General features: G+C 53.7%; 4 protein-coding genes across 4 annotated transcripts; 2 read left to right on the top strand and 2 right to left on the bottom strand.

The window, feature by feature from the left end:
• Positions 1-512: 512 nt before the first annotated feature.
• Positions 513-4,094, top strand: JN550_004594 (uncharacterized protein; the record flags this gene model as incomplete). The annotated part of the gene is made up of 1 exon (XM_049316127.1): positions 513-4,094. The coding sequence occupies one exon, from the start codon at positions 513-515 to the stop codon at positions 4,092-4,094; it is 3,582 nt and encodes a 1,193-aa protein (XP_049173666.1).
• Positions 4,095-5,581: 1,487 nt separating this feature from the next.
• On the top strand, positions 5,582-6,936 carry JN550_004595 (uncharacterized protein; the record flags this gene model as incomplete). The annotated part of the gene is made up of 3 exons (XM_049316128.1): positions 5,582-5,762; positions 5,938-6,153; positions 6,278-6,936. 3 exons carry the CDS (start codon positions 5,582-5,584, stop codon positions 6,934-6,936), a joined length of 1,056 nt encoding a protein of 351 aa, XP_049173667.1.
• Positions 6,937-8,218: 1,282 nt separating this feature from the next.
• JN550_004596 (uncharacterized protein) lies at positions 8,219-10,296 on the bottom strand (the record flags this gene model as incomplete). Its single annotated transcript, XM_049316129.1, has 3 exons — positions 8,219-9,633; positions 9,679-9,771; positions 9,825-10,296. The coding sequence occupies 3 exons, from the start codon at positions 10,294-10,296 to the stop codon at positions 8,219-8,221; spliced, it is 1,980 nt and encodes a 659-aa protein (XP_049173668.1).
• A 9,008-nt stretch (positions 10,297-19,304) lies between these two features.
• JN550_004597 (uncharacterized protein) lies at positions 19,305-20,412 on the bottom strand (the record flags this gene model as incomplete). The annotated part of the gene is made up of 4 exons (XM_049316130.1): positions 19,305-19,439; positions 19,493-19,607; positions 19,672-19,970; positions 20,251-20,412. The coding sequence occupies 4 exons, from the start codon at positions 20,410-20,412 to the stop codon at positions 19,305-19,307; spliced, it is 711 nt and encodes a 236-aa protein (XP_049173669.1).
• Positions 20,413-21,070: the final 658 nt, after the last annotated feature.

Below are 21,070 nucleotides of genomic sequence, written 5' to 3' on the forward strand. Positions count from 1 at the left end.
TGGCGACAAACGGGGAGCATCCCGTCCTGCCGTCCCCCGCACACGACTGCCAAGCCCCAAGCAGCCAAGGTCAGAAGGGTGCCAAAGTTTAACCTTTAGCGCTGCAGCGCCACAGCGCGCATCCAAGCCGCCGCCAGCTTATCAGCTCTCAGATCCGCCCCAAAAAAGAAACGACGCGAATTTTTCGTGTCAAGCTACCCGGCAGCAAAGCCGCAGCTTCATTCCACCGGCCAGAGAAGCAGAGAGTGCGCCCCCCCGGCGACGTCGAGTCCTGCCCTGCCCTGCCCCCTATTTTCCTCTGGTCTTGTCTCACCCCGAACTCCCACGTTGCCTCGAGCGCCAATTGCATCCCCGTGCGGATAATCTGCGCACCATCCCGATTCAGACCAGGCGCAGCGCAACGCAACGCAACGAACGCAACAACCAGGTCGCACTCGTCCCTGCACCCGCCAACACCCACCCAACCAACAACACATGCGACACTGGCCGCTATAGTCGAATGATGCGACACAATGGGCGCTCAGGCTAGCCAGCTCGAGAGAACTGACAGAGACACAGTCGGCGACGGCAGCGACACCCATTCACGAGCAAACTCGCCCTTTGGACAAACGTTCCCGGGCTCAGACCAAGGAAGTCCCGAGCCCTTTGAGAATCACCAACCTCAGTCGCAGGACATCGCATTCTCCAGCCAAGTTCCGCGCTCGCCAGGCCGCACCAGGCACCTATACCGGACCAACGGCAGAGCCTCAGTGCCCAAGTTCGAGAGACCAAGTGCCTCACCCGATCCTGAGTTGGCGGCATCAAAGGTCGAGGTCGAAACCGAGGTCAATCCAGGTCAGGCCACAGGCGATACCGCTGCCAAGCCGACAAAGCAAAAGCGACGACGATCCAAGAAGAAGGACGGCCAGGCTACCGACAGCCGAAAGGAAGCAGGCAAGGAGCAGCCTCAGGATCAAGGCGCCAGCATGACGAGCCCTGCAGACCTTGTGGGCGGTGTGCGTGCCTCTGGCCCGCGATCGTCAATAGACCTCGATGCGTCTTCATCGAGTCCGGCGCTGGTCAACGGCGTGAGCGGCTCGTTACGCGATGGCGAACAAGGCCCCACAGAAGCTGAAGCGCTTCGGCGACAGCGAAAGCTCGAGAGAAAGGAGCGCAAACGGGCCAAGAAACTCGCTGGCAAACTCAAGAATACTCTGCTCGAGACTGATCCCAACTTTGGCGGCCATGAAAATGCTGATGCGCTCGTCCAGGCACGATCGGTGCAGAATCTGAATGACCTTGGTACAGCTCAGCCTGAGGCCGACGCTCGCCTTCATGAAGAGGAGGAGGACAACCGGATGGATGATCCGAACCAGCTTCCGACGCCGGATGACGAGGCCCAGCCACGCCTTCCGACCAACAACTTTACCTTCCTACAGCTTGATGGCGACGATGTTGCGGAACAGGCGCATGCTGCTGTACAGCCTCCCCCCCTGAAACGCAAAGGCAAAGACACCGACAAGAAATCGCGAAAAAAGCGCAAACAGCACCCAGACGAGGCGGATGGCATTCATCCAGATGTGGAGGGCGGCAGCAATCAAAACACAGTTGCGCCTCTCGTTCCTGCATCCACGCGCTCTGGCTCGAGGCAAATGTCTCCCGGCTCACAAGCAAGAGCCCCTACTGATATTATCAGCGACTTGGCGCGAGACTTTTACACGCAGCATTACTCTGCTACCAAGAACTCCACTACCAGGCGGAGCGCCAGTCCCGCTGCCAGCCGTCACAAGAGATTAAAACTAGGAGAGTATTCGCCCAGTGCCGCTCGCCTGCAGCGCTCGCTCGAGCGTTCGGATCCATCTGGACCACCCGAATATACGCCCGAGGTCAAACGAGAAACTGCAATGGACGATGGCCACGAGGAGGATCCTATGGATGTTGATGAGGAGCACCAAGAGAGCAACGGCTCTGAACATGAAGGAAGTGATGCCGAAAACCAGAACGGTGACTATGAGGAAGCTGGGAGTGCTGGCTCTGTTGACGACATCGAGATGCCCGAAGTAGATTCCCTAGCTGGTGATGAGCCCGAGAAACAACCCGACCTCGGATCCGACGACCTTGGGGTTGGTTCGACTGCGGTGCAAGGCGAGGCTCTGGCAGAAACCCATACGGGTCAAGACTCGCCACACTCACCAGCCGTTGGGGATGGCCCCGGCATAGCCCCGGCCACTTCGTCCAAGTCCAAATCATTGAAACAGTACGGCCCGAAGCCAAGCACTGGCAAGAGGCGGCTTGCGAAGAAATCATTCCTGGATCGAGAGGAGGATGCTAACGTCAACGCCTTCGCTGAGCTCCCATCTCCGACTGCGGCGGCTGTTTCCCGCAAGGGCAAGGAACGTGCCATGGATTCGGCAGCTGAGCCCGGCCTCTCGAACACCAACGGTAATTCGAAGCAGCTGAAGCTATCGTCAATGCTGAATAGCGACGCTCCAAGCTCCTCCGCTGCTGGTACTTCCAAGCAGATCACAACCTCTTACAACGGACTATTCGCAACCAAGAAGAGCAGGAAGGTCAAAGACCCAAAGCCCGACGAAGAAGTGTCCGGCGTGTTCAGTGAATTCGAGCTGCGTAATCTGAAGGTCGCTATCCAGCGGTGGCGCCAAATCCACAAAATCGACGAGGATGATATGAAGGACATGATTCAGAAAAACCCTCAAATCGCCAAGACAGGCGAATTCTGGGACCATGTCCATGCGGCACTTCCCAAGCGTAAACGCCAAAAGGTTATTAACCAGGCGCGCAAGATCTACCACAACTTCGTTGCTCGTGGGTCTTGGACGCAAGAGCAGCATGAGGAACTGGTCCGCGCATTCGAGATTCACGGCAGGAACTTCAAGGTCATTGCCAACCTAATCAACCGCCATTCTGAGGACGTTCGCGACCGCATTCGCAACTACGTGATATGTGGTGACAAGAGGAAAACGGACGTCTGGAGCCACGAGGAAGAGGGGCGTCTCATTCAAATCATCCAGGAGGCATTGGACCAGATTCGGCAGCTCAAGGCCAGCGAGGGTGCAGCGGGATCTGATCTCTTGCGAAGAGACGAGGAAGAGCTTATTGACTGGTCTCTCGTGAGCGAAAACATGGACCATACTCGCAGTCGTCTCCAGTGTCTGACGAAGTGGAAGACGCTGCGTCTGCGCATCCAAGGTGGCAATATCGATGGCCAGGTGGCCAGATCCATGGACGAGATCGTCCAACAAGCCCGCGCCGACTTTGACACCATGACCCACAAAGACCGATATCTGATTGCCAAGGCAGTCAGCAAGTCGGGCGCAAAGGCCGATTCACGCATTCCCTGGCACAAGCTTCGTCGAACGTATGGGGCCGTGGAGCGATGGAATCGCCCTGCCCTTCTGGTGGCTTGGCATCGAATGCGACGCTCCCTCCCTAACTGGAGGACCATGCTGGTTCTCGAGACCTCGAAGGCCTTGATGGCCAAGTATAGAGAGTCCGGAGAGCAGCTCCACGTCCTCCCCCCCGAGGAGATGGACCTGGATGCCGAGTATCGCGAGGTCGAGCACAAAGTCGAGAAAATCCTGAAAGGTATCGGTGGCCCGAAAACTCCCCACTTTGCGACTAAGAGTGATGAAGGCGACGAGGATGAGGCTAGCGTAGACTTGGGTCTTGACGATGATGAAGATGAGGACGAGGGCGACATTGGAGATGTCGACGACCTCGAGATTGACGAGTCGGTGCATGGCTCACCACAAGCTGTCAGAAGTAAGAGTAACTTGCGCATTGGGGCGAACTTGAACAAGCCAAAGTCAGCCCGCAACCCGAGAAAACGACAAAATGCCCACAGCCCTCAGCCTGCGGATGAGCAGTCGCCAGCACAAGCAGCAATGAAAAGCTCTAGTGAGCCGAACGAAATGGAACAGCTTGAAGATTCCAAGCCCGAAGCAAACAAAAGCCGCAGGAAGAGCAGAGGCAAAGGCAAGGCTAAAGCCAGGGCGGCCAAGCGTGCCTTGTCCGACGAGAAGATCGTTGATGAGGTTAGCAGCGATACAGGTGCGGAGGACGTTGAAGACATCCCTGCCGTTCTTCCCAGCTAGAAGACTGGGCAGCGGAGAATGTCTACCAGGCGTTGCAAGAATCACTGACGCTGTCAAGGGAAGCACCGGCATAAACGGAAACCCGACATTGAGCGGTTCTGGAAGGTATCATATTTATTAGTCTCAGGTGCTGTTATGAGATATGAACAAAGGAGAGGACAGGCTTGTAATACCAAGATGCCTACGGAATGCATCACAGAGGGCAGACACATGAGGGAAAGTCACTTTCTACCGCTTGCTCCAAGCGCTTCATTCCATACGTATATATCCTCTATATGCCTTGCGGTGTGGCTAGGTAGAAGCGGCTACAGATGTATAAAATCAGACAGGCTCTTGCTATCAAGAATCGCTGTGCCTCATCGCTCTCTGGCGTCCAGATGAGATGAAAAAAGGGAAATGGCTGGTGCGCTGGAGAAAACGCCGAATACAGCCACTCTCGGTACCATAGCAAAATGAATGTACGATATAGTATGTTGCCACTTGGCGAGCTGCGGTCAGGTGCCCAAGCCATCAGCCAGGTCCTACTCAACCATGGTCCTCTATCGGCCGAAGTTACCTGGGGTTTGGTTGATCCAGGATATCCACCTACCCTGTGACGAGAAAATATAACCATGAGACCAGAAGTAGACAAACATGTAACAGTGTAGCACAATTCCACATTTCGGACTGTCGACTCGGTTCGGGCGGTTGAGTCGGAACTATAGCTGACTTGGACCCTCTGCACCTAACGCCGACACTGTCGACGTGTTCCAAGGCAATGGTCTTCTCTAGAAGCGCAAAGGCGTGGATTAATAATTCATCGACCGTGTAGAGATGTGCTAGCAAGAACCAGCGGTCGAGATTTGTAGTTGACTGACGGCAAATGGCATTCTCGGACCCCCAGGCCCCACCTCGACCTCGGCACAGCAGATTCAGTTGCATTGGGCCATTGCCACGAGCGCTGCAGAAACAGCGGGAAACAGCCGCTATTACATGGACAGCTAGGGCCTCCCTGGGCCTCTAGCAGGCCTGCGCGGGGGCGCCATCCAGGCCATCTGGGGCAGATCCCTGGGCACTCTCCACCGCCCGCGGGCCGCTTGCCTCTTCTGAGGCGCCCCGAGGCCAATTGGCCAATGGCAGGTCGCCGTGCCGCCTCTTCTACCTAGCTCCGGGACAGTGAAGCGAAGGCTGTCATGGCATACTTTCGGGGTTTACTGAGGGGCACCAGGCATGACATCGCCCATGAAACCACACCATTCGGCGAGGGCGAGATTTGGAACGTATTGGATTATTAAGAGATGGCTCCGTCGGAGGGGAGCTCTACTTATAACAACACGCGGGGACGCTCCCCGAACTGAACTGTTTCTTTCTCATCTATACACCTGACATCATTTATACCCCGCCCTATACCAGACAGAAGACGAGATAAGCACTGCCGACCTCGCTCCTCAACTCGTAGCCCATACTCCCTAGCAAAACACACGCGCGCACACATCCATACAGCAAACATGGGTCGCGAGAACTTGACTTGGTACCTCGCCGAGAGGCCCAAGGCCGACATCGTCGTCGGGGAGACCTTTAGAAGCGAGAAGGCCGAGGCGCCTACCGCTGACCAGCTCAAGGACGGCCAGATCCTGGTCGAGGCGTTGTATCTATCCCTAGACCCTGCCATGAGAGGGTGGTTGAACGGTATGTCTGATCTGAGCACACATTCCTTCCTGCGGGCCACGGGCCCTGCCGAGACGTACATCGTGCATTTGCGCCAATGATATGCGGAAGCACTGGCTCTCCGTCAAAAGCACTGCATACAATCCAACCCTCATGGCATGAACTGCAAGACTGACCTGTGCCCTCCGATATACAGATGTCCGATCATACATTCCCCCCGTCGCCATCGGCGAGAAGATGCGCGGTTCGGCCATCTCCCGTGTGTTGGCCAGCAAGAGCTCCAAGGTCAAGGCGGGCGATCTGGTGAACGCCAGTGTGGGCTGGGCACAGGTCGGCATCGTCGACGAGAAGATGTTCGAGGTGGTCGAAGTGCCTGCCAACGGCAAGGTCACCGATGCTCTTGGTGTCTTGGGTGAGTCTTCACAACCCGCCCCCCTACCTCCCTACCGCATCATACCGGTCTCTGCTGCTTCTAGCAGAGACTCGGCGAGCGGCCTGAGAGCTATGAAGAGCCGTGCTAACGCCTAGACCAACAGGACTCACCGGTTTGACCGCCTACTTCGGCATGGCCAAGATCGGCCTGCCCAAGGCCGGCGAGACCGTCGTCGTCTCGGGCGCCGCCGGCGCCACCGGCTCCGTCGTGGGCCAGATCGCCAAGCTGAAGGGCGCGCGCGTGGTCGGCATTGCTGGCACGGACGAGAAGTGCGCGTGGCTGAAGAACGAGCTGGGCTTCGACGTGGTGCTCAACTACAAGTCCGCGTCGTTCAAGAAGGACTTTGAGCAGGCGACTCCCAACTTCATCGACGTCTACTGGGACAACGTGGGCGGCGAGATCCTGGAGCTGGCGCTCAACCGCGCCGCCTTCCACTCGCGCTTCGTCATGTGCGGCAGCATCTCGGGCTACAACGCCCCGGGCAAGGAGAGCAAGGGCATCCGCAACCTGTTCCAGGTCACGGCCCAGCGCATCCGCATGGAGGGCTTCATCGTCTTCGACTTCCTGAGCGAGTACGCCGCCGCCCGCCGGGAGATCAGCCAGTGGCTCGCCGAGGGCAAGCTCAAGCGCAAGGAGACCATCGTCCAGGGCGGCCTCGAGAACGTCGAGCAGGCCTTCCTGCAGCTCTTCCAGGGCCAGAACATGGGCAAGCTGCTGGTCGAGGTCAAGCCGTACGAGGAGAAGGTGGGTGCCCGGCTTTAATCAGTTAAAACCTTGGCCCGTTCCTTTCTTCCCTTGGCCGCTCTCGCGAGGCGTTGGCGCTGACGTGTTGTATTTTAGTAAGCGATTATATCATGGCTTTGGAGGAACCCTGCGAGTGTAGACGAACTATACTATAGAGCACCTAGCTGGAGCATCGAATGAAACAAAGAAATTTTGTAAAAATATGTCTACTTGATAATGATGGCATTGCAATAAAACATCGTGGCATACATGTCTTGTAATTTCTTACTCTCACTCTGTCCGTGGGCACGCCTGGCCAGTTCCAGTTCCGTTGTGATTGACGTAGTGTAAGAGATCTTTGATGAAGGCGCCGTCATGAGGAAGGAGAATTTGCCGGTGTAACTTACCCAATCCTTTCTTTCAACACCTCCCTACAGGTAGATCAGGTCATATCAAGCGGAAGCGGGTAATCCAATCCTTCGAGCTGAATCGAGACGGCCAGGAGCTACCTCGCCCATATAACACATCCTAGGATGGGCTGATAATGATCCTACTACGATACTTTGGTATGCAAACTGGACTCAGGTCGAATTTGTCACTTCTCAACAGCATCACTATGTATGTATAGTATTATAACACTATTTACAAGACACGGGACTGCAACATGAACCTGGGCCGTGCCAGAAAAGCCCGTTGTATTATTTGTTGGAAAAGGGTAACGAAGGCCACTCTCTTCGAGGACCAAAAAGCATCGGCTCAATCCCAAACATGTATGTATAGTGTATGATAAAAGGCAAAAGGCTATGCGGCCGAGCTGTCATATATCCATAATTGCATCAAGCATGGGAAGCAGTGAAATCTCCCAGGGGGGTCGCGATCCCCAACAATGCGACGCCAGAAAGCCCTGCGGTAGAGGCTCCGAAGCCGCCCGACGCAGGAGTATGAAAGAGACTCGCTCGATCATACTACAATTCTCATAGACTCGAGAAGGGGGGAGCTACTGGGAAGCGCCCGAGTAACCTGTTGTCTGTCTCACTGGTATCATGACCCCTAAATGTATGCTCCCGTAGTCGTTACCCTTTCATAAAATGCTTCCGTCCCCAACGATGCATGCAGTTCGAAACTCGTGAGACAGCCAATGTACAAGGAAAGGGGGTATAAAGCGAGCGGGCCGTCTAGTATGAATGCGGAGAGGAGGCCTGAAAACATGTGAGGCGTACTATGTGCGGAGGAGAGCAGGTAATTACGATGCTGTCTGTGCATCAACAGCAGAAAGCAATTGCGAATTGGAAAAAGAAGTTGATGCAAGCGTCAGGTTTGATCAGGCAACGGAGAAGTCAAGTCCCATGCGCTTGGCGACGGCCTGCCAGTCCCAAACGAGAGCCCATTCGCCCTGGCCCATGAGACGCCAGATCTCCTCGAGCAGCTGGAGCATGCGGTCGCAGTTGCGCAGGCCGGTGTAGCCGCGCACACCTCGCAAGGTGGTCCGGATCCGGTCCTGCTGGATGGGCGAGAAACTGGCGCAGCCGATCACGAGGCAAGGAATCAGGAGGAGTGTCTGGCAGGGATCGCTGGGCTTGATGGAGTCCAGAATCGCGAGCGACTCGTCGACGGCGACAGTGATGCGCGCGTCGTGGTGAGGCGGGAAACGGATGGGGGCCGGTGATTCTGCTCGTGAGACCGAGGCATGACTCGCTCGCAACCGGTCGGCCGAAAGTGGGTCGTGGGCGGAATGGACCGGCGAGGTTGGTGAGAGTGGCGGTGAGGTTGGGCGGTGATATTGGTCTACAGCGCTGCAGGGAATTGCTGGCGGCGTCGAGGATGAGGGAGGGTAGATAGTGCGGAAGAGATACACCCACATCATCTGCTTGTACAGAAGTCCAACGCGCTCACGGCTATCTCCTGGTGGCCAATGTGGAGTCCATTCCCTGATGGCGGCATCGATCTCTGCAGCCCGGAAGAGTGACGCGTAGTCTACCACCGGGTCAACCTCGTTGAGGATGTTGGTCCTGATAGTGTTTCGTATTGTGGTAATTTGGCTCAGATACTGGAACAGGCCATCGGCCACGCCAATAAGTCGCACAGGCTGGATCGGCAGCCAGGGCTCCCAGTCCTCCTGGGCTAGTCTAGGCGAGCACATGTCTGGGTACCGAATGAGTTCGTCTGCGTAAACGTGAAATTGGAAGAACTCGGTGATGAAGACCAGGAACGCAGAGTCGTCGGGCGGCGAGCCTTGGATCAGCTGTTTGTAAGCCTGTAAGTGTAGTCGGTGCTCGCCGTTCGTCGAGCCCATGGTGATGGACTTGAGAAGCATGCAAAGCATTTGCCCATATCGCACAGAAAGATTGACTTTCTGTAACGCAGCGTCTTTACTCCTCTCCTGATTTATATCTTCATGGAACTTTGCCATGGCAGCGTCCTGGTGGAATTCAGACCGTGCGGCGAGGCTCTCAGCGGAAACCTTCGGGTTGGACTCAAGAGTCTTCGCTCCGTATGGCGTCTCGTAGTCAATGTGTTTGCTTGCCAAACATAAAATAGAATGCATCAGACCCCTGTGCTCAACAGCCATCTGGAGGAGCATGTCCTTAAATGCGTTCTTGTGCTGGCTTTCAACAGTGAGCACACCACTGAGATGGTTGATGTAATGATTGAGGAAGACCATGTCTTCTGGCGTTTCAACCCCCTGAAATATTGGCTGAAGTGTGATGACAGGAAGGCTCTGACTTGATCGGCGCGCTACGACTCGTCAGTAATGGACACTTCATGATCGGAAATTCTCACCATCACCTTCTTCGGCCCTTTCTCTGCCGCTCTTCCAGATAGTCTTCTCATTATAGCCTTCACACACGACAGCATTCTTCTCACAATTCATACCTTTCGCCTTGGTCAGCAGAAATTTTCAACAGGTAATACTTTGAGTATCTTACACCGTGGCTTGGCCTCATCGCACTTCTTCTTTCTCTTTCGGCATGTAATGCATCCCGTTTTCGACCGGCCCTTGGCTACCTTGTTGGTGGCTACTTGGGGAGTCAAAGGGTGTTTCCTTGGTCGACCCCTTGGTCGTTTTGCCTTAAGGCCATGAGTCGGGCAACCTGAAGTTACAGCGGGTGCTGCTGCTGCTTGAGGCGTCCTTGGTGCCTCCTTAACATCGTCCATTTGAAAGTCGTCATCATCCAGTGGCTCGATCTTGGGAACAGTAAGCATTTCGTCAGAGGGCTGCTCCCAATGCACCTCATGATCTGCATCTTCCCCATCTGGGCCATCACTGTAGCTTGTACTCCAAGAATCGTTTGTCGATGAGGTCGCCGAGTGTATCATATGTGGGATGGTCGTATCGACGGCCGGCAGTTCTAGCTCTGTACTGATAGGTGACAATTGCCCAGTCTCCAACCGTGTCATCGTTGATGTATTCACTGCCGTGTTCGTCCATATCGGAGATTGCGGGAGGAGGATTGCGGAATTATCGTCGGAAGCCGAGCTGTGGCTGTCTGACCAGGACAAATCTCCATGGTCTGGGAGTATAGGCATCATGACCTCCATTCTTCGCGCTGCGCAAGATTGATTCCGTCGAGTTTGGTCGAAAGGCAACCGGAGCGTGGAACGAGGCAGAAGTATAAGACGCACCCAAGAGGCTGTAGTTTGTTGACTGAATATCAATCTACCCCCCGCCAAAGGTCATATGTCCAATCCCACACAGGTCATGCAGGAAAAAGGTGGAGCTGAAGCTTCACTCGGCTGAGCACCAGTGAACAAGATTCAGCGCCCAGCACAGCTTCGTAGTCTCAAAGACACGAAGTTGACCTATAGCGCAAAAGTCGACCAGATCAGGAAGAAAGTCGAGGAATGGCCTCGAGATTAGGGTAGCACCGATACTAAGTAGTGCTACTTGAACCCGTGCGGAATTGATATGATACCGCGGGGCTACTAGCGGAGACAGAGATATGGACGGGAGATGCACATCACTCCATGTCAAGTAGGGGTCGTGTTGGGCCAGGGTGTAAGCAAGAACCACGGCCTAAGAATAATCAGAGGCGATGAACCATGAACAAGACCCCACTCACTTGCCCAAACCCTGGTTTTTTTTGCTAGACGGACGTACTTCAGGCTCTGCGAAGGTAAGATAGAGTGCATGTACTATCACAACACGATGTGCCGTGCCCCGAATAGTCGCAGCGACCTACCTGACTTCATGGGGGCCTTGGTGGTGAAGATCGACTTGCAAACTCCACCGGTGCAGACTCTCTCTGCAAGTACGTACCCTACATGCCGCAGGATCGAGCAATCATGAGCGTTCGCGATATGGGGTCAGACTTGATACTGTGTGAAGAGGCTGGCTAGGGCCAGTGGTGTCAGTGATGGCCTACGAAGGGCAGGGTGGTCGTGAACTAGACGGGTCGTGAGTGGAATAGGATCGGGCTTGGCGTTCTCTAGCCCCATGTCGTCGCTGTAAACCCTGGAGGACGCTCCACACACCCTTTGGGTCGGAGCCCACCCATCAGAGTCTATGCCAGCGACATGGGGTGTACTTCGAACTACTTGGCTGCACAGCTGATGGCGGGAGCTTCATGGGTTGTAAGGTTTACGGTCTTTAGCACGCAGCCACGGCGCATGCTGCCCAGTACATTTCGAACGTCTTTATGCCGAGGGCAAGGGTGCCCCAGCGGGCTGGCGGTTTTCCGCATTCTGCGACGCCCTCATTTCGATGTTCGCTGTAATCCAGAAGGGAGCAAGCTGTGTGCCCGACAGGGCACGGAGACAGGCCCGATTCGGCCACCGTGCACATTGAGCAGGCGAGAGAACAAGGCCAGGCCTTGGGATGAGATAACGAGGGGGTTAGAGCACCGATTGAATCTGGCCCAGAGCTCTCGTCGTGATGCTTTAGTAGGCAGGTAGAAGCCAGCGTGTAGACGCGGCGTGCGGAGCGCCTACACTTTGACTTTTCCACCAATGCGGGAGCAATCGCTGTCAGCCTTGGATGGTTATGTCGACGAGGCAGCGCCCTAATTCCCGTCCGACCGGTTACCCAAGCTGTGCCGCATCACATAAAGACAGCGTCACAAATAGAAGTTGTTGATTGAGCGCAGCTTTCAATTCTCCTAGTGGCTGTAACGGGCCAGTGAGCGCTGGCCCATGGGTCGTACGTGACCTCGTGGCTGCTGACTTTCCAGCCGGGATCCCACGAGCGTCGCCAGCTGGGTGGATTCAGTGACCCGAATCATGTCACGTTCCTTCGCAACTATGGATGAAACTGGCATCGCCCGACGTGGCTCACCTGGATCTGAGGACTGGTACTCCGTACGCATGGTGAGAAGGCATTCGGTTGAAGAGGCGAAAGTGCGTGATGGTTGTGATGGACAGAGCTGATTCGGCCGGCTCAACCCCTCACACGGTGATCCCAGTCTTTGCAGCAATTCTACATCTTGATTGCCATCTGTGTAGTTGCAATTGAAAGCCTCGTGAAGTGCCATCTTCCGGTCTTCGTCGGATTTCGAACACCTGCAGCTGTCATTTGACGGCTGGAGAGGCACACTGCAGGGTGAAGATGCATGGCTGAGGTGGGTGCTGTCCGTTTGGTCGAGCTGGCAGCAGGGCAGGTTGAGTACTTACCCCCCCTCAAGGTCTAGCGTAAAGCGAGGCCTGCTGTGTAACAATATGCTTGCTGTTTCATCATCGAGAGCAACGAGATCTCACATTGGCGGGTTCTGAAGAGTGGCCAGGCTGCCGTGTGCACATTTCTTACCAGATCGTCCTCGCCCGGCCCGAGACGCTCCATGGAGAGTCAAAGCAGACGCGGCCAAACGCAGGTCCGCGGACTATTCATGCCCGAGGAGAGATACGTCCAACTGAAACGCTCAACCCCTGGGTCCGATACATACAGCACTCACCGTCGTGCGCCAGTATGACCTAACAGAATGGCAAGTGGCCAATGAGTCGTCTCGTAGATGGCGAATGCTTGCTGTAGAGATGACTGCAACGTTGGTATAATCTCACCCTACCGGCCGACACAGTTGTCACCGAGCAGCCCTACCAGCCCCCGAGGGCAGAATGGAACCGAGCCGTGTGCCGAAGCGGTGCAGCGCCATACGGTTGCGTCATTGTGCTATATCTGATCCATTAAACCGCATCGTGCTTGAGCTGCAACGTGGTTCACACAACTAAGCAATTAGACGGGCAATATATTCGAGCGTGCGGCACAGACGATAGCTAATCGGCTGGAATCCAGATGGCGGGCGGATTGGCGGGGACGCGGGAGCCAAAATTAAGGTAGAGGTGGCAGGCATTAGGTATAGCAGCGCGGACACCCGCCCTCCAGCCAAGCCAGTCCCCGCTCAAAGCCGCCCGGGCTCGTCCTGGTCCTCCATAGCACCGGTGCAGTGGGCGAGGCCGCTGGTGACAGCGCCTGGTCAATGCTCTCGGGTAGATCTTGCAACCTGGGATTTAGCCTATCTTGCCAACTGGGACGTGACCATTGCTGTGGATGCGCCTTGAACCAAGCTGTCTGCTAATCGGTCCTCTCGATGTCTATGATGGTGTCTCGCAACACTCACGCAGCTGAGAAGTGTATCCCGGCGGCCACATCTCGCCCACTCTATGTCTCGGCTCTGCTCAGTCGGGTTTCTGTGAGCGAGAAAACGGATGCCCTGCGCAGGTCGCCTTTCGCACCCGTAGAGACTGCGATCCACAGGCAGCCTGTACGGCGGGCCGATCATTGCACCGTCGGTGCTTGGAAACCCCTTGGGCCCTCACAAAGAACCTAGGGCCCTTTCTGCGCGTCTGAAGCTGGAGCATCATCCCATGTACTTCTTCCGCCAAGACATCCCCCGGTGGCCGACCATGTTGCAGGCGGCCTTGCCTATTGTTGTTCATGGTCTCTCAGGCCACCTCTATGCAGCCGGCCATGGTATGCGACAATCAGCGTGACATGTATCGAAAGACGATCGATGAGCAATACTCCGGCCTCTCTGCATTTGAGCCCGGTTTCTGATCACGACCACTGCAGCAAGTGCCGCTGATGGAACTCTGGTAGGGGGCATGGCTAAGTGTGGAGTACATACGGGTTGCCTCGAAGGGGCATTGAAGGCCGGCAAAATCCCATCAAACACGCATGAAAGTATGGAGCTTCCATGGGTGTAACTCGATGATGAGCCGTCAGGACCATTGCTTCCATCGGCGCAACCCCCACGTTGCTCTGTACCCTCATAACGCCTCGGCCATCGCAAGAACAGTGCCACCGCCTGGCAATAACCAGGTGAGGGGTACGGTTCATTACGTCCCATCGTTTTTTGGACGAAGTGGCGCACGTCCTCAAACCTTTAAGGTCAGCTGAATGTTCCTATTCCATGTCTCAAGCATTTTGCTACAGTATTACTGAGATTGCGCTTGTGGCACCCGACTCCCTATGGTCAAATCATTAAGTGAGCTCTATGTCGCAGCACGCTATCTATACCTGCACCACGCGTGATTGGCGAGGGAGGGGGTGTGAGGATGAGTTTAATCGTCGAGACCAGGATTGTTCAGAATGCTCAGATAACAAGTTCTTTCTCGCCAGTGGAGACTGGCCGTCTGTCCGGGTTTCAGAGTATGTAAGCTGTCCATCTTGACATTATGTCCGTGACGGCGTGGCTGCTGCGAGCGCTGCTGCACTGGTACCACCGAGTGACACTCTGCAGCATCAAGTGCATCATCTCTTGGGAGGGAGTACGGGGTGTATCACTATGTTAGGGTGCCCAGTCATTCGCCGATTCTTCAAGTCTGAGCGCCTCGTGTCCAGAAAGGTAACATTTAAGCCGGTTTTCCAGACATGGCGTTCCCTTGACATGGTAGAGCTCCGGGTTTGAAAAGAAGTCGTCTAATTGAGAGCTTTCAGATGTGGCTGGTTTCAAGTACGTGACCTGCATCTTTATCCAGTCTAGACTTTGGAGGCCCAACACTGACATGACGAACGCCACAGGATTATCAGCCGTAATAAGGGTCGATGCGGATTTTTATCTAGGGTGCAGTCGCACTGAGTTTACGTAGATATAAATATCGACTTGGAGGCTTGAATCTGAGAGGCCCTATGCCTGAACCAGGCTGCATGCAGATCACCATATCTCATGTTATTTCGCTTGACCATGCACAATTCAATAGACAAGTGACTTGCGAAGATCACCCGTTTCCGGTGATCAAGACGGTGTTCGGTGCCCTTGCAGCTCCTTGCCTAGCCAAGCCTGTTCTCTACTATGGTACACTGCTGAGGCCGTAGACCTCCATTGCGGCAACCAGACGTTACCTCTGGGTACATGAGAAGACGAGTCCCCAAGGTCGGGGAACACCCCTGTAGAGACCATGCCGTCATGGGATCCCTGCAGCTCAGTTTCCCTGCCACACACTCACGCTTCGGGTCTTAGTACAGACCATAGGTGAGAGCACTGCTCACCTTGCTTAGTATAGCTTGAAGATCTATTAGCTGTAATACCGACTCCTTCACCGATCGTGGGCACGGGACAGAGCCTGGCCGGATCGCGAAAGGTAACACGTTCCTGGAGTAACGCACTGTGGAGAAGCAAGAAATACTTCCTACAGGTGCGGCGGAAGCAACACGTAATACTCTCGTCCAGAACCACCTTTGTTCACAGCCTCATAGGGTGGATCGAACAACTTCTAAACAGAAGCTGAGGTACTGTACACAGTAGTTAGTGCATGTCTAGTCACGAGTGGAAAGGACTTCCTTCTCACGCTAGAGTACGCTATGATGGCGTGCCAGCGGATCTTCAGCAGTTCCGCGTTTAGATAGATCTAGGCATTTCGTCGTTACCAAATGGTTGAGTACTCATGCTTCCACAAATGAGCGCGACGTCATTTCCCAAAGGGTTCAGCTGTCCGGAAAGAGTCCCTTTTGTATCGTCGCATTCCGAAGTGTGAACTCAAATAATCTGACAATGAGATGGCTCAAACTCAAACCTCACCGCTGGGAACAGCTTGGCCTTCTCTAGGCGTCCATGTGCGCGGTGGGGAGACTTGATCTACCCGTAGACGACGTGCCGATCGACTTTCCAACTCCTCGGGGCACCGCTAGCTGATTTAGCCCCAACCTCATTCACACAGTAAGCTCCAAACAGTATTGAGCAGAGTTCGCATCTGATGTATTCAAAAGGGAAAGGAACTCAGCCCAGAAATCCGGGAATGAGACGCATTTTTCGCGCCGAAGCGGTAGAGGTCTACTTAGCATTACGACGGTGCGTGCGCCTGTTCACGGCACCAGAACGCCCCAGACATGGAGGCGGTGTCTGTGCGGGTTCCGGTGGTGGATTCGGTAGTCCATATCGATACCTAACGGCCAACCTGCCAACGGTTCCAGTCCCATTCTCATGTGGGATTCAAACTCAGTCCGTCAGCCCTCTTTTCGGACGCTATTAGGTCACGGGCTCGTCGTAGCACATCCCGATACGCCGGGTGCTTCCCACTTTGGAACGTCTTCGCAGGATTCGGCCAAATGGTGCATCAATAGCCAAGGCCAGCAACAAACGCGTTGCATAAACGCGATGTGATACGAGCCTGGGCTGGTCCTGCTGGTTCCCGTTACGAATCGCGATTCTCCACCGCACCAATTAACCATGATCGAGTCGTTTACTATCTGGGCAGCCAGTAGCCAAGGTCTCCATTGTATGCGCCACAGCAGGGAAGACCCGTGGGCCGTTGGGAAGCCAGCAGTAAGGCTCCCGCAGTCGGCGACACGTCAAGCCCGAATGACTCGCGTTATGAACTGCAGATCTCCCGCAAGCGCTGCATCGCCAGGCCACCAAGAGCTTGATTAGAGGGTGATGAGGCCCAGGTTCTTTCAAGGTCTTCACTGAGTGGGTCGAAAAAATAAAGCGGGCGGGTGAATTGGTTCCCGTGACTGCCATGACAGACCGAAGGACGGACTATCTCAGGCCCTTCCAGGTTATTCCCTCAAGTCGTGCCTCACCGCCTCTGGCATGTGCACTGGAGCTTTGATGTGGCTCTATAGCGCTGACCAGCCACTCGAGAAGCACGCAAAGATCCCTTCAAGTTCAGTCCAACTTGGAAGGTTTTTGAGGTTTTGGTCTTCCGTTGGGCTTCAAGTCATTTTACGTTGCCACATGTTCTTCTCGTCTCTTAAAGGCCCGGAGAGACCGAAATCCAGCACTAGACGGAATTAGGCTCTACTATCGCAGCTCCATCAATTCCAAGTCTATGCGAAGAAAAATTCCAATACCAAGGTACGAACTGACTGTAGTCTCACATTCAGGTGCACTGGTCGAATCTCTCCTGTCCATGTTTTGAAATCCACCAATCATCATTGCACGGTTTTCTTCCCACATCGGAAATCTAGACTCAGGGTATGCCCCATGGAATGCTCTTGAGAAGTCTGCTGTATCTGAATTAACAATGCCAGCTTCTCGCGCTGACTGACTTGCCTCAACTTTGGCCCGCTGTCAAGTGTGTTGCCGTAACCAGATCTGACATCGACTGATAGGAAATGACGTTTACAAACCATGTCTGGCCTTAGCAAATCGTCGGTTTCTTGAAACTATCATGTATCATGCGAGACAACGCGCCGATGTAATGTTAAGTGGCTTTGATGTATACGAGTGATCGTTAACTTACAGGCCGCATCGATCAAGCCAAGAATAGACCCTAGCACTGCCTCGCTCCTCAGAAACACCTTGGCTCAGGTACGTATCTCGAGATGATTTTGGTATCACAGTGTTCATTGGGGCAGACGTGCGAGCATACCTGGCTGCCAGATGGTCCAAAGTGAACCATCTGGAAGCATTGGGGTTTCATATTTGCCTATACGAAACAAGGTCTTCCGGAAGATAACCAAAATAGGGTGATCAATCTCTGTCGACATCAGGCAAAGGTACATATATAGTTCAAGTTGATATATTTGCTTCTGTCCCAAAGCACTACACCTTTGGCATAGATTATCTGTAAGCGTGTTTTCTGTGAAATTGTCTTAATTGCATTGCCAGATATGTTCAACACATGTTCTGATCCCAGATGCTTGAGTCGTCAGGGCCGCAACACTAGCATGGGTCAGGTGTATTGTCAAAGCAGTTGCAACCACTGTTCAGTCTAGGGAGCTTGTTGGGACTGATTATTCTCACAATTATAGTCCTACAGTGTGCCAGATGACAAAAGAGGAGTCTTTCTCTGTAGGGGTCTCATGACTCACAGTGGCATTCCACGGCTCACATAGGAATTTGAAGAAACTCGGCAGCGGTATAATGATATCTCAAAATCCCGCCCCCGGCTCGAGCTCCATCTAGGCGACGGTCATTCTGTCGTCGGTATTCAATGTCCGGGCAAACGAGCCAAGACCCTGGGCACATGCGGGGTTGGAGTAGCCATGACATCCCTCCTGGGCCCAGCCTGTGCTGTACTGTATGGTTGTCGTGGTGTCTGGGATATTCCCAGGCTGCAGACAGCCAATCATCGAAGCACAAATACATGCACCAGGGGAAAGCCTGTTGTTGCTATTCTTGCTGATCACGAGCAACGTCGTGGCGCCCAGTGGCGTTTTTTCACCTGAGTCTCTACTGCCCGGAGTCGGTGACAAACCCGGGAAGTGTTTGCGAAAATTTGTCTTGCTTGGCGACCGAGGTGTGTTTCTCCGCCTCGCTGCCATCTCGGTTTGTTCCGGCGCTCCCCACGATATGCCGCCCACGATATGCCGCTGATGATATGCGTTGCACCCCTTATCTTGCAACCCTGTCAAATATCTCGGGGATTTCCGCAGACTGTTTCTCAGTCTGAAGTCGCTATGTATTCTAGACACCTGGCTGGTCCGCGGCATTGGGCCGGGGGTCGACATTGAGACACGTCAATGTGGTTGATGTATGCAGTTCTCCACTGCTCATCCGACAGGGGGTGGCGCACACCCAATTTTGGAAGGAATTTAATGCTGAATGCTAGACATTGCATGTCCCCATTTTGATAAGCTTCCGGGAGGGTTCTCGATTAGTACTGACTTCAGCCCCCGATTGTCTATAAACTTTCGCATCCCTTCCTTGTCGTGCCATAAGTTGGAAAGCAAGGGCAATTATTTGTGGAAACCTGCATTTTCAGATGGATCCCGCCCCTGGCAATGGAGCAAAAACGTCTGACCCTAGCAAGACCCTTGACTGTATTCGTCGCTGGAAGATCAATGACACAGCGAAACACGTCACACTCTGTAGAAGTAGGCAAAGTATAGAGACCTGGGTTTTGCAGTGTGCTTTGACCTCTCTACATTATCTTGCGTTGATTGACCTCAGATCGCTGGTTCCTGCATCACACGCAGTCGATTGTTTCCACTTGTATCAGACGAATCTGCAACAGACTTTACTCTCCCTGCATGCATATTTACTGTTCCGTCGATCAACGCGTTCGGTGAAATCAGTTCCTCCGTCTCAAAAGGTCTACACAAGGTCTTTCCTCAGGAAGGCAGAGGTGACACCCCATTTCTTGCCAGTTGGGTCCGTGTCGAACCATGCGTCGTTCTTGCGGAAGTAAGACTTGTAACCTCGGTGAGTGTACCAGTCTTCATTGGTAGGCTGCGACTTTATCAGAACTAAACCCTAAAACAAAATATACGGTCTAAAGGTACCTTTGGTATGTTCGTTTTTCCCATGGCTATCCTCCGCGGATTGTTGGGAAGGCACTCCTCGTTGCCGATGGTGTTCAGTGTGATAGTTTTGGCGCCGAGATCGACGACGGCCATTCTATGCAATTTTAGAAGCCCTGCCTAAGGACTATAGTAGTGCTGTACTTGGGTAAGCAACTCACTGTTCGCATGAGGCCAGTGCGGCTGCCCCAAGTCCACCATTCTGCAATACCCTAGAGATGTAGAAACACATTATTGAGTATATTCCATTAGCAGCTGAGGTCTTCAGATCTGGATCCGAAGTCCACGAGTCCAGCGAAATGTGCCCGATTGGCAGGAAAGTACTGAGCTCTGCGTTTGGCATGTGTGCACGAGAGAGGATTCGCTGACTGGAGTCCCGAAGTGGTATGGACTCTTTTGGATAAGCTGTCGTGTGTTTCAGCAGACGGTCTGCTGTAAGTGGATTGGTTGGAGAGAGGACCTAGTTAGCCTATTAGTATGCAGAGGGGAATTGATGCCCAGAGAGTAGAGGTAGGAGAAATGGGAGTGAAGTCTCAGTTCTTGTCAGGCAACAGTGTGCGCACTGATCTTCAACACAACGTACGTGTGTAGCCGTTATAAAGATCAAGAGCCAAGAATACTAAGTAGCGCTTTCGAATTGAGGTAACGACTGGGCTGTCCAAGCTGGCTGGGTCTCAATGGAATGACACGGGACCAAGGCCTGGCTACCAACGTTGAATAGACGCGTAACGTGTACTTACAATCCAATGCATTCCGATCACTCCCTTTCTCTGAAGTTCTGCCCACGAATCAACTGCCTCCACCTTCCACCCGCAAACAATCCTTTGTTGTTTCAACCGTTCGAAATGCTCTGGTGAGTCCGGGTCCCATGGAACCAAGATAATGGAAGATTCGGAAAACATCGTGGATGCCCAAAGAAACAATAAATCTTATCAACAATAGGCTCGCATTATATTTCAAAAGACCCGTGCCGAGTTGCTACCTTTGTTATGATGAAGGAATGCTGTGGCGCAAATAATTTGACTTGGTTCAAATCGTAAAGATAATAAGCGACACTTCAGTAATGACCTCCTAGATCACGAAATTGGCGCGATATTCAAGGTGACTTTCCAATATACCAGGTTGTCTGGTGCTTGACTCATTGTTACAAAGTATCTTGGTTTCCATCTGACTGTCGTGACTCATCCCCTCATCCCCGAACGTCAAGGAGTCACGTGATGAGCGAACTATCCCTCATATAGTACCACTTCCTGCAGACCGTGTTTCCAAGTGCGGAATGCCTTTTCTTCAGACCTACCCATTTCAGCTGTATGTACTTAGGGACATTTTTCTCGCTTGATTTGCGGCCAAAGTCTTATAGTTTGGGAAATCAGATAAACTTCTGATCAACGACATCATAATTCTCCAAAGGCCTCAGGTGGCCCACAACCCTTGGTTTTCATGGTGAGTGCCGGCCGCAACCGTGATGCGTGACCAGTACTACCAATGGTATTTTTACGTTTGAACGTACAGTCAGAACGTACTTATTTAGTTCATAGTCCGAAACCCCCCCCCTCCCCC

Source organism: Neoarthrinium moseri, assembly GCF_022829205.1.
Source record: "Neoarthrinium moseri strain CBS 164.80 chromosome Unknown scaffold12_Wmoseri_CBS_16480, whole genome shotgun sequence".
Classification (NCBI taxonomy): domain Eukaryota; kingdom Fungi; phylum Ascomycota; class Sordariomycetes; order Amphisphaeriales; family Apiosporaceae; genus Neoarthrinium; species Neoarthrinium moseri.